This window comes from Salmo salar, chromosome 04 (genome assembly GCF_965601325.2).
Source record: "Salmo salar chromosome 04, fSalSal1, whole genome shotgun sequence".
In the NCBI taxonomy this organism is placed as follows: Eukaryota; Metazoa; Chordata; class Actinopteri; order Salmoniformes; family Salmonidae; genus Salmo; species Salmo salar.
In genome coordinates, this window is record NC_138294.1 from 38,427,394 (window position 1) to 38,439,106 (window position 11,713).

Here is an 11,713-nt window from a genome sequence, read left to right on the forward strand (position 1 = left end):
TCTACAGAAGTTTTGGTGAGAAGACCGATTTTCGGGATGTCTCATGTTCTGACAAACACCACTCTAGCTCTGTCACCTTTCACCACAGATGTGGAAGGCCACCATTGGCGGATGCGGTAAATTGAGATGCAGCCCATGCAATAGAACTGATATCGCTATCTTAAACAGACGGATTTTGATGGGGACTTTTTTATTATGCTAATTTGATTAATGTGGATGCTACCATGATGACGAATAGTTCTGAATGAATCGTGAATAATGATGAGTGACAAAGTTACAGATGCACAAACTTCACTCAAATGCTTAGACCTGACAAGTAGGCCTAGTCCTCCACAGGACAGGCATTGCACAACACAATATACACAATTTCCAACACTGACATGTCAATGTACGCACAACATTTCAGTTATGAACAACATGCGAAAGTCCATCAGCAACACAACTATTTGCTGCTCTTGCCATGGCAAAACATGCACTAACTAGAGGTGAGGGGAGGCGGAGTCCTGCAGCATATCCAAGTGCCCTGATTGGTTGAAGGAACAGTGGTGTTAAGGGTGATTGACAGGGCTGCCTATCAGGTTGAAAGGGCCTGCCTTTTTTACAGAGAGAGTAGGCGGTCCTAGCGAACCCCCACATGTGATACATCTCAGTCATATTATCAGAGAACCGGGGTTATGCAAGTAACCATACGTTTCAGAAAGGTGTGTGCCGTTACGTGTAGGATTTTAGGTGTGTGTGTGCACCTGTTGCATGTCTCCCTCTGTGTAGGGCAGCTTGGTAGAGATGTGGAACATGATCTCCTGTTCTCTGTAGTCTGTGTAGACCGACTGTGAACCTGTCTGACCATGACACACATCCAGACCACCACGGAACCTACAGGGACATGGAGAGAATGAACAGGGGGTTAGGATTAGAGCCTGTGTTATTCTTAACTTCTCATTTCTTTACCTCTCACCGTCAACTCCCATTCTCTCTTTCTTTCTCTTTCTTCCTCCCTCTACCACTCACTCTCACCCACTCCCCCTTCCTATTATCTATCTGTCTCTGTCTTTACCCCCCCTGTCTCTCTCTCTCTCTTTCTCTCTCTCACTCTCTCTGTGTCTCTCTTCTCCTCAATTCAATTTCAATTCAAGGGCTTTAATGGAATGGGAAACATATGTTAGCAATACCAAAGCAAGTGAAGTAGATAATAAACAAAAGTGAAATAAACAATAAAAATGAACAGTAAACATTACACTCAGAGAAGTTCCAAAAGAATAAAGAGATTAAAAATGTCATATTATGTCTATACACAGTGTTGTACTTAAAAATGGAACTGTTGGTTAGGGCCTGTAAGTAAGCATTTCACTGTAAGGTGAAATACCTGTCGTATTCGGCGCATGTGACAAATACACTTTGATTTGATTTGTAACGCTGTGTAAATAATTAAAGTACTAAAGGGAAAATAAATAAACATAAATATGGGTTATATTTACAATGGTGTTTGTTCTTCACTGGTTGCCTTTTCCTTGTGGCAATAGGTCACAAATCTTGCTGCTGTGATGGCACACAAACTGGTATTTCACCTAGTAGATATGGGAGTTTATCAAAATTGGGTTTGTTTTCAAATTCTTTGTGGAACTGTGTAATCGGAGGGAAATATGTGTCTCTAATGTTGTTATACATTTTGCAGGAGGTTAGGAAGTGCATCTCAGTTTCCACCTCATTTTGTGGGCAGTGTGCACATAGCCTGTCTTCTCTTGAGAGCCAGGTCTGCCTACGATGGCCTTTCTCAATAGCAAGGCTATGCTCACTGAGTCTCTTTAGGGCCAAATAGCATTCTAGGTTGCTCTGTTTTTTTTGTTAATTCTTTCCAATGTGTCAAGTAATTATCTTTTTGTTTTCTCATGATTTGGATGGGTCTAATTGTGTTGTTGTCCTGGGTCTCTGTGGGGTCTGTTTGTGAACAGAGCCCCAGGACCAGCTTGCTTAGGGGACTCTTCTTCAGGTTCATCTCTCTATAGGCGATGGCTTCTCTGTCTCCCTCCCTTCTCCCCCCCCCCCCTCTCTCTCTCTCTCTCTGTCTCTCTCTCTCTTTACCCCGCCCACTCCCTCTCTCTCTCTCTGTCTGTCTCTATCTCTCTTTACCCCCCCCCTCTTACCCTTTAAAGTCCTGTAGGTCTACAGTCTCTCCCAGTAAACTGAGGAACTCAGTGAAGGCTGGTGTCTCCTCACTGTTTTTAAACAACTCCTCCTCCGAAACCTGACAGACAGACATTGAGAAAGAGAGAATAGTGTTAGATTTATTTTTTGGGTTGTTATTAAAACCTAAACAGCATAGCTAAACTCCAGCACACACACAGAGGAAAATTCACCTGTCCAAACCTCTGGTAGATGACCCCAAATTTGAAGGTGGTGTTCACCTCATGTTCATCATAGCTCACTATAAGCTGGGAGGCCTGGTAAATACGCAGAGTAATCATTTAGAGCAGTGTTCTTGGTCATGGTGTGATATACTGCGTGTATTTCTGCGTATCTGAAGTTGAGCTCACCTTGGGATACAGAACTGGACTGAATCTGAGACCAACAGCATCCTCACACAGCAGCTGAACACACAACAAGTTATGAACACACCGAAACACACAACATTTAGTTAGGAAGATATGTACGTACACTGTACATAGCTAGATCTTATCTCAATGAACCAAGATAATTCAAAAATATTAATAGTTTGCTAAATCCTCCAGAAATATGGTGGTCCCCTGTGGTTTCTGTAGTAACTATGTAGTGGTTTGGTTACCTTGGCTAGTTGAGGGACACTAGGCAGCTCAGGAAGTTCTGCTAGAGATATCCTATCATACATTGTTTTCATCCTAGACCTGAGAGAGTGAGAGAGAGTGAGAGAGAGAGAGAGAGAGAGAGAGAGAGAGAGAGAGAGAGAGAGAGAGAGAGAGAGAGAGAGAGAGAGAGAGAGAGAGAGAGAGAGAGAGAGATGCATTGTATGGCAACTGCTCGGCCTCCGACCGCAAGGCGCTACAGAGGGTAGTGCGTACGGCCCAGTACATCACTGGGGCCAAGCTCCCTGCCATCCAGGACCTCTATACCGGCGGTGTCAGAGGAAGGCCCTAAAAATTGCCAGACTCCAGCCACCCTAGTAATAGACTGTTATCTCTGCTACCGTACGGCAAGCGGTGCTGGAGACAAAAGGCTTAACAGCATCTAGCCCAAGCCATAGGACTGCTGAACAGCTAATAAAATGCTTACCCAGACTTTTTTTACGCTGCTGCTACTCGTTGTTTATTATCTATGCGTAGTCACTTTACCCCTGCCTACATGTACATATTACCTCAATTACCTCGACTAACCTGTACACTGACTCGGTACCGGTACCCCCTGTACATAACATTTTTTACTTTAGTTAATTTAGTAAATATTTTTCTTAACTCTTTATTTTTCTTAAAACTGCATTGTTGGTTAAGGGCTTGTAAGTAAAGCATTTCACTGTAAGATCTACTACACCTGTTGTATTCGGTGCATGTGACAAATTCTATTTGATTTGAAATTGTGCATGTTTTTCTTACTCATGTTAGGTGTGAGCTGTCACAAACGGTGTGTAATGATCAGTTGTGTTCAGGAGTGTTCAGGTGTGTTGTGTTCTTACCTGAGGATGACATGTAGATACTCCTGACCCTTCACTTCCTCGTGTTTCACAGACAGAATGAGGTTGCCATGACTACTGGCCATGCAGTAAAAATTCAAGTGGTCCTATCTCACAGAGAGGGAATAGGACAACATTTATAGGAGACAGACAAGCACAAAAAAATATAGGACAACATGAACAGTACGTAACACTGAAAGAATAGGACAGTGTAAGTGTTTATACTCTACAGAGTCAGAGAGAACGGTCAGAATGTGATGCATTAACAGAAAGTATAAGACCCATAGGGCTCTGGTCAAAAGTAGTGCACTACAGTGCCTTCAGAGCGTATTCACACCCCTAGACTTTTTAAAATGGATTAAATTGAAAAAATGTTGTCACTGGCCTACACACAGTACCCTATAACACCAATGTGGAATTATGTTTTTCATAATTTTCTTGAGTCAATAAGTATTCAACCCCTTTTGTTATGGCAAGCCTACATACATTCAGGAGTAAAAATGTGCTTAACAAGTCACATAATAAGTTGCATGGACTCACTCCGCGTGCAATAATAGTGTTTAATAACGTGATTTTGTAATGACTATCTCATCTCTGTACCCCAAACATACAATTATTTGTTAGGTCTTTCAGTCAAGCAGTGAATATCAAACACAGCTTCAACCACAAAGACCAGGGAGGTTTTCCAATGCCTCATAAAGTAGGACACCTATTGCTAGATGGATAAAAATAAGAAAATGCAGACATTGAATATCCCTTTGAGCATGGTGTAGTTATTAATTACACTTTGGATGGTGTATCAGTACACCCATTCACTCCAAAGATACATGCGTCCTTCCTAACTCAGTTGTTGGAAAGGAAGGAAACTGCTCAGGGATTTCACCATGAGGCCAATGGGGACTTTAAACCAGTTACAGAGTTTAATGGCTGTGATAGGAGAAAACTGAGGTTGGATCAACACCATTGTAGTTACTCCACAATACTAACCTAATTGACAGATTGAAAAGAAGGAAGCTTGTACAAAATAAAAATAAATAAAAACATGCATCCTGTTTGCAACAAGGCACTAAAGTAATACTGCCAAAAAATGTGGCAAAGCAATGCACTTTTTGTCCTGAATACAAAGTGTTGTGCTTGGAGCAAATCTAGTACAACACATTACTGAGTACCACTCTCCATACTTTCAGCATAGTGGTGACTGCATGATGTTATGGGTATGGTTTTAATCGTTAAGGACTGAGGATTTTTTCAGGATTAAAAAAAAAAACGGAATTGAGCTAAGCACAGTCAAAACCCTAGAGGAAAACTTGGTTCAGTCTGCTTTCCACCAGACACTGGGAGATTAATTTAACTTTCAGGAGGACAATAACCTAAAACACAAGGGAAAACCTACACTGTATTTGCTTACCAAGAAGAAAGTTAGTGGCCGAGTTAGAGTTTTGACTTAAATCTGGTTGAAAATCTATGGCAAGACTTGAAAATGGTTGTCTAGCAATTATCAACAACCAATTTGACAGAGCTCGAAGAATTTTGAAAATAATTTGACAACAACCAATTTGACAGAGCATGCAGAATGTTTAAAAGAATAAAGGCCAAATGTTGCACAATCCAAGTGTGGAAAGCTCTTAGAGACTTACCCAGAAAAACTCACAGCTGTTATCGCTGCCAAAGGTGATTCTATTCTATTTTATTTATTTATTTATTTAACCTTTATTTAACCAGGTAGGCAAGTTGAGAACAAGTTCTCATTTACAATTGCGACCTGGCCAAGATAAAGCAAAGCAGTTCGACACATACAACACAGAGTTATACATGGAGTAAAACAAACATACAGTCAATAATACAGTAGAAAAATAAGTCTATATACAATGTGAGCAAATGAGGTGAGATAAGGGAGGTAAAGGCAAAAAGGCCATGGTGGCAAAGTAAATACAATATAGCTGTCACGTTCGTCGTACTGATGGGACCAAGGCGCAGCGGGAATGTGTAAACTCATCTTCTTATTTATTGAGAAGAAAACGAAACAAAACACTTGAATAAAAACAACGACGAAGAAACAGTCCTGTGAGGCATACAGCTACACATGGAACAACTACCCACAAAAACCCATGAAAAAACATCCCTACTAAATAGGACCTTCAATTAGAGGCAACGAAGAACAGCTGCCTCCAATTGAAGGTCAACCCAATAAACTAAACATAGAAATAGAAAAACTAGAACGAACATAGAAATATACTAACATAGAACATTAACCAAAAAACCCCGAAACACATAAAACAAACACCCCCCTGCCACGCCCTGACCAAACTACAATAACAAACAACCCCTTTTACTGGTCAGGACGTGACAATAGCAAGTAAAACACTGGAATGGGAGATTTGTAGTAGAAGAAAGTAGAAATAGAAATAATGGGGTTCAAAGGAGCAAAATAAATAAATAAATAAATAGAGTACGGAAGATAAGTGTTTCCAGTTTCAGAGATTTTTGTAGTTCGTTCCAGTCATTGGCACCAAAGAACTGGAAAGAGAGACAGCCAAAGGAGGAATTGGCTTTGGGGGTGACCAGAGAGTGCTGCTATGGTGACCAGTGAGTGGAGATAAGGGGGGACTTTATCTAGCAGGGTCTTGTAGATGACCTGGAGCCAGTGGGTTTGGCGACAAGTATGAAGCCAGGGCCAGCCAACGAGAGCGTACAGGTCGCAGTGGTGGGTAGTATATGGGGCTTTGGTGACAAAACGGATGACACTGTGATAGACTGCATCCAGTTTGTTGAGTAGGGTATTGGAGGCTATTTTGTAAATGACATCGCCGAAGTCGAGGATCGGTAGGATGGTCAGTTTTACGAGGGTATGTTTGGCAGCATGAGTAAAAGATGCTTTGTTGCGAAATAGGAAGTAAATTCTAGATTTAACTTTGGATTGGAGATGTTTGATGCGAGTCTGGAAGGAGAGTTTACAGTCTAACCAGACACCTACGTATTTGTAGTTGTCCACATATTCTAAGTCAGAACCGTCCAGAGTAGTGATGCTGGACAGGCGGGCAGGTGCAGGCAGCGATCGGTTGAAGAGCATGCGTTTAGTTTTACTTGTATTTAAGAGCAGTTGGAGGCCACGGAAGGAGAGTTGTATGGCATTGAAGCTCGTCTGGAGGGTTGTTAACACAGTGTCCTAAGAAGGGCCAGAATTATACAGAATGGTGTCGTCTGCGTAGAGGTGGATCAGAGACTCACCAGCAGCAAGAGCGACATCATTGATGTATACAGAGAAAAGAGTTGGCCCAAGAATTGAACCCTGTGGCACCCCCATAGTGACTGCCTGAGGTCCGGACAACAGGCCCTCCGATTTGACACATTGAACTCTATCAGAGAAGTAGTTGGTGAACCAGGCGAGGCAATCATTTGAGAATCCAAGGCTATTGAGTCTGCCGATGAGGATGTGGTGATTGACAGAGTCGAAAGCTTTGGCCAGGTCAATGAATACGGCAGCACAGTATTGTTTCTTATCGATGGCGGTTACGATATCGTTTAGGTCCTTGAGCGTGGCTGAGGTGCACCCATGACCAGCTCTGAAACCAGATTGCATAGCGGAGAAAGTGCGGTGGGATTCGAAATGGTCGGTAATCTGTTTGTTGACTTGGCTTTCAAAGACCTTAGAAAGGCAGGGTCGGATAGATATAGGTCTGTAGCAGTTTGGGTCAAGAGTGTCCCCTCCTTTGAAGAGGGGGATGACAGCAGCTGCTTTCCAATCTTTGGGAATCTCAGATAACACGAAAGAGAGGTTGAACAGGCTAGTAATAGGGGTTGCAACAAGTTCGGCAGATCATTTTAGAAAGAAAGGGTCCAGATTTTCTAGCCCGGCTGATTTGTAGGGGTCCAGATTTTGCAGCTCTTTCAGCACATCAGCTGAATGGATTTGGGAGAAGGCGAAATGGGGAAGGCTTGGGCGAGTAGCTGTGGGGGGTGCAGTGCTGTTGACTGCGGTAGGGGTAGCCAGGTGGAAAGCATGGTCAGCCGTAGAGAAATGCTTATTGAAATTCTCAATTATAGTGGGTTTATTGGTGGTGATAGAGTTTCCTATCCTCAGTGCAGTGGGCAGCTGGGAGGAGGTGTTCTTATTCTCCATGAACTTTACAGTGTCCCAGAACTTTTTTGAGTTTGTGTTTCAGGAAGCAAATTTCTGCTTGAAAAAGCTAGCTTTGGCTTTTCTAACTGCCTGTGTATATTGGTTTCTAACTTCCCTGAAAAGTTGCATATCACGGGGGCTGTTCGATGCTAATGCAGAACGCCACAGGATATATTTTTGTGTTGTTTAAGGGCAGTCAGGTCTGGAGAAAACCAAGGGCTATATCTGTTCCTGGTTCTAAATTTCTTGAATGGGGCATGCTTATTTAAGATGGAGAGGAAGGCATTTAAAAAAAATAACCAGGCATCCTCTACTGACGGGATGAGGTCAATATCCTTCCAGGATACCCGGGCCAGGTCGATTAGAAAGGCTTGCTCGCTGAAATGTTTCAGGGAGCGTTTGACAGTGATGAGTGGAGGTCATTTGACCGCTACCCCATTACGGATGCAGGCAATGAAGCAGTGATCGCTGAGATCTTGTTTGAAGACAGCAGAGGTGTATCTAGAGGGCAAGTTGGTTAGGATGATATCTATGAGGGTGCCCGTGTTTACGGCTTTCGGGTGGTACCTGGTGAGTTCATTAATAATTTGTGTGAGATTGAGGGCATCAAGCTTGGATTGTAGGATGGCTGGGGTGTTAAGCATGTCCCAGTTTAGGTCACCTAGCAGCATGAGCTCTGAAGATAGACAATCAGTTCACATATGGTGTCCAGAGCACAGCTGGGGGCCGAGGGTGGTCTATAGCAGGCGGCTCAGGGAGTTGAATAAATATCTAATAAAATTCATATACATATATATTTTTTTACAAATGTTAGAATTTTAATCCACTTTAACATGTGTAACCTTTATTTACCTAGGCAAGTCAGTTAAGAACTAATTCTCATTTACAATGACGGCCTACTGGGGAACAGTTCAGGGGCAAAATGACAGATTTTTACCTCGTTAGATCGGGGATTTGATCCAGCAAACTTTTGGTTACTGGCCCAACACTCTAACCACTAGGCTAGCTGCCGCCAACATTACAGAGTATGTTATGTAGATCGTTGACAAAAAAATGACAATTAAATACATTTTAATCCCACTTCGTAACACAACAAAATATTGAAAAAGTCAAGTGGTGTGAATACACTCTGAATGCATATTGGGAATAGGGTGCATTTTGAGACGCACATTAGGCAGCACAGTATTTAAATTATTGCCATGTTACAGGTCAGAGAAAAAAGTGATGTGTTCCCATGGCACTGACCTTGCCCAGGAAGTGCTTCCTGTAGGCGCGTGCTGCGTCGTTACTCTCCAGCCGGTACCCATAACCCACTAGGGCAGCGTCCCCCTCTTCCCCTTCTCCTCCCCCTCCGCCGTCCCCCCTGTCACACAGGCTGGGGTACTGAGAAGGGGGTGTGGGGACGAGGGCGTCAGGGTCCTCGATCCAGTATCCCCCAAACTCTGGCAGGATCACCTGGGGGTACGGACCACCCCTCTCCAGCACCTGGGGAGAGACAAATAACAGAGTAAGAACCATCATCTGTGTGTGTGTGTGTGTGTGTGTGTGTGTGTGTGTGTGTGTGTGTGTGTGTGTGTGTGTGTGTGAGTGTGTGTGTGTGTGTGTGTGTGTGTGTCAGTATGTCTGCATGTAATCAGTTTGCTGATGTACCTCCTCTATCCTGGGGTATGGGATGTAGTCATCCTGTAAGAGAGAGTGGAATCAGGTTCGGCTGTACATACAACACACACACACAGTAGTCTGTACAAAGATTTGAAAAGCAGCTAACACAAAGGACAAGATGAGCTCGACACAAAATAAATATGACCATGAGGTGTTTTTTGTCTTTCTCTTGTAACAATGTAGAATGAATAAATTAGTGCTTTATGTTTTTACACCACAAAGACAAGCAAACTCACATGCATTACTGTCTGAACTAAAATCTCAAATAAACTTTACTTGACTTTTCAAATCATTGGTGAATGGGATAAGGACCGTCTAAATGAATGAATGACAACAGAGAATATGAGTTTGTAAATAAAGAGGTATGAAAGTCATTCATAGTCAATTTCCACTATATACAGTACATTCAGTGAACGGATGGATATGAGGACAGACAGACAGACAGACAGACAGACAGACAGACAGACAGACAGACAGACAGACAGACAGACAGGTAGGTAGGCTGTCCACACCTTCAGTCTCTGAGGACCAGCCACTGTTTTTTCTGTTACCTCTGGTACCTGCTTAGGGGAGTTAGGGGTTATACGTGCCATGTATGGGGTAGATGTTAGAGGTCAGGGGCAGTGGGTTGGGGGATTGGGTAGGTCGGTATGGTGTGATTTGGAGGCAAGGGGTTAGGATGTAAGGGATAGAGGTTTAGGGAAAGGATGTTGGATATTTATGAGGGTGAGATGTTTGGAGTTGTGATTTATGAGAATAAGGATTGTAAGCGTTAGAAAGCACAAATAAGAGAATATTAAAAGCATAGTAGTAAGAGTGTAGAGTGAGTGGTTCTGAAACCTTGTTGCTATATATAATGACTGACAATGCATTCTGGGAAGTGTCAAAGGTCATGAACCCCCTGATGACCTCATGGTAACCTTTGACCCGTGACCTTATTATCAGTTCTGTTGTCACCTGGAGGATTCTGGGTTATTAATCAGACAGACACAGACGGCAGGAGTTTCATGCTTACCTCCATCTTCTCCATCATGTCGAAGAAATGGGCAGACTGGAGAGAGAGAGAGAGAGAGAGAGAGAGAGAGAGAGAGAGAGAGAGAGAGAGAGAGAGAGAGAGAGAGAGAGAGAGAGAGAGAGAGAGAGAGAGAGAGAGAGAGAGAGAGAGAGAGAGAGAGAAAGAAGTGAGATTCTTTTTAAAGTCATTTTTTGGGCCATTTCTCTGACATCGCTTCTTCTCACATCACTTCCTGGTCCTGACTGAACTGCAGTGGAGAGGAAGAGGCAGAGTGAGAAGTTCTACTCATTCCAAAATCTGTCCAAGTGAAAATAACTTGGCATACTGCCAAGTGAGGAGTTTTTGTATAGGGGTCAATGAGAGAGCGTTGAATTTAGTCAAGATAAAAATGTATTGTTATTTTGATACATGAGGCTTATTTGATCGAGTAGAAGTTTGTTAATGCTTAGGTTGTTACGAGTGTATTGATATAAATGTGATGCAAGTGACATCCCAGCAACTTTGAGAAAAAACACTTTATATCGGAGTTGTCCCTGTTTAAATTCGAGATGATCTATGCATATTCATGAGGGTAGCATAGCATCTCACTCTCCATTTAATACGTCAATACCCCTCATTGAATATTTAAAAATGTATTAAAATAACGAGATGTATCCACCAATCCAAAGAGAGGAATAGGTGGGAGCTTGATAGCCCGCCGTTCCACGTTGTGGTCAACGAATCCAATTGTTAGGGTGGAGACACAAGCATCTCGTCATTATATCCAGTATCTCTGGCTGCAGAAGCAGCAGAGACACATCACTCCCTCCCAGGCCGGACTCGGATGACCCAGCATTTCACTGAAATAGACTGTACTCTAACAGCTATTATAAACTGTGTGGTTTGAGCTCTGAATGCTGATTGGCTGAAAGCTGTGGTATATTTAAGCAATAAGGCATGAGGAGCTGTGGTATATGGCCAATATACCACGGCTAAGGGCTGTTCTTACGCATGATGCAACGCGGAGTGCCTGGACACAGCCCATGGTATATTGGCCATATATCACAAACCCCTGAGGTGCCTTATTGCTATTATAAACTGGTTACCAAAAACAAATTACGTTGGTAACCAGTTTATAATAGCAATAAGGCACCTCGAGAGTTTGTGGTATATGGCCAATGTACCACAGTTAATTGCTGTATCCAGTCACTCCGCTTGCGTTGTGCTTAAGAACAGCATTCATATATCCCTACTCAGCTGCATACAATCTGTATATTGTTGAAATGTTCAGCTGAACAAC

At 42.8% G+C, this 11,713-nt stretch overlaps 1 protein-coding gene across 4 annotated transcripts in view; it reads right to left on the bottom strand.

Annotated features, from left to right (window-relative positions):
* The window catches only part of rap1gap2b (RAP1 GTPase activating protein 2b), a 91,836-nt gene that overhangs the window by 32,051 nt on the left and 48,072 nt on the right, over positions 1-11,713 (bottom strand). For 3 of the 4 annotated variants that reach the window (XM_014195771.3, XM_045716817.2, XM_045716818.2), the window contains 9 exons: positions 10,435-10,470; positions 9,408-9,440; positions 9,003-9,242; positions 3,641-3,744; positions 2,780-2,858; positions 2,532-2,585; positions 2,355-2,438; positions 2,142-2,242; positions 744-873 (listed from right to left, as the gene is read on the bottom strand). In XM_014195771.3, the coding sequence (XP_014051246.1) occupies positions 744-873; positions 2,142-2,242; positions 2,355-2,438; positions 2,532-2,585; positions 2,780-2,858; positions 3,641-3,744; positions 9,003-9,242; positions 9,408-9,440; positions 10,435-10,470 (861 nt within the window). Of the gene's footprint in view, positions 1-743; positions 874-2,141; positions 2,243-2,354; positions 2,439-2,531; positions 2,586-2,779; positions 2,859-3,640; positions 3,745-9,002; positions 9,243-9,407; positions 9,441-9,931; positions 10,358-10,434; positions 10,471-11,713 lie in introns of those variants that run through there. The other variant, XM_082974374.1, reaches the window with a different exon arrangement.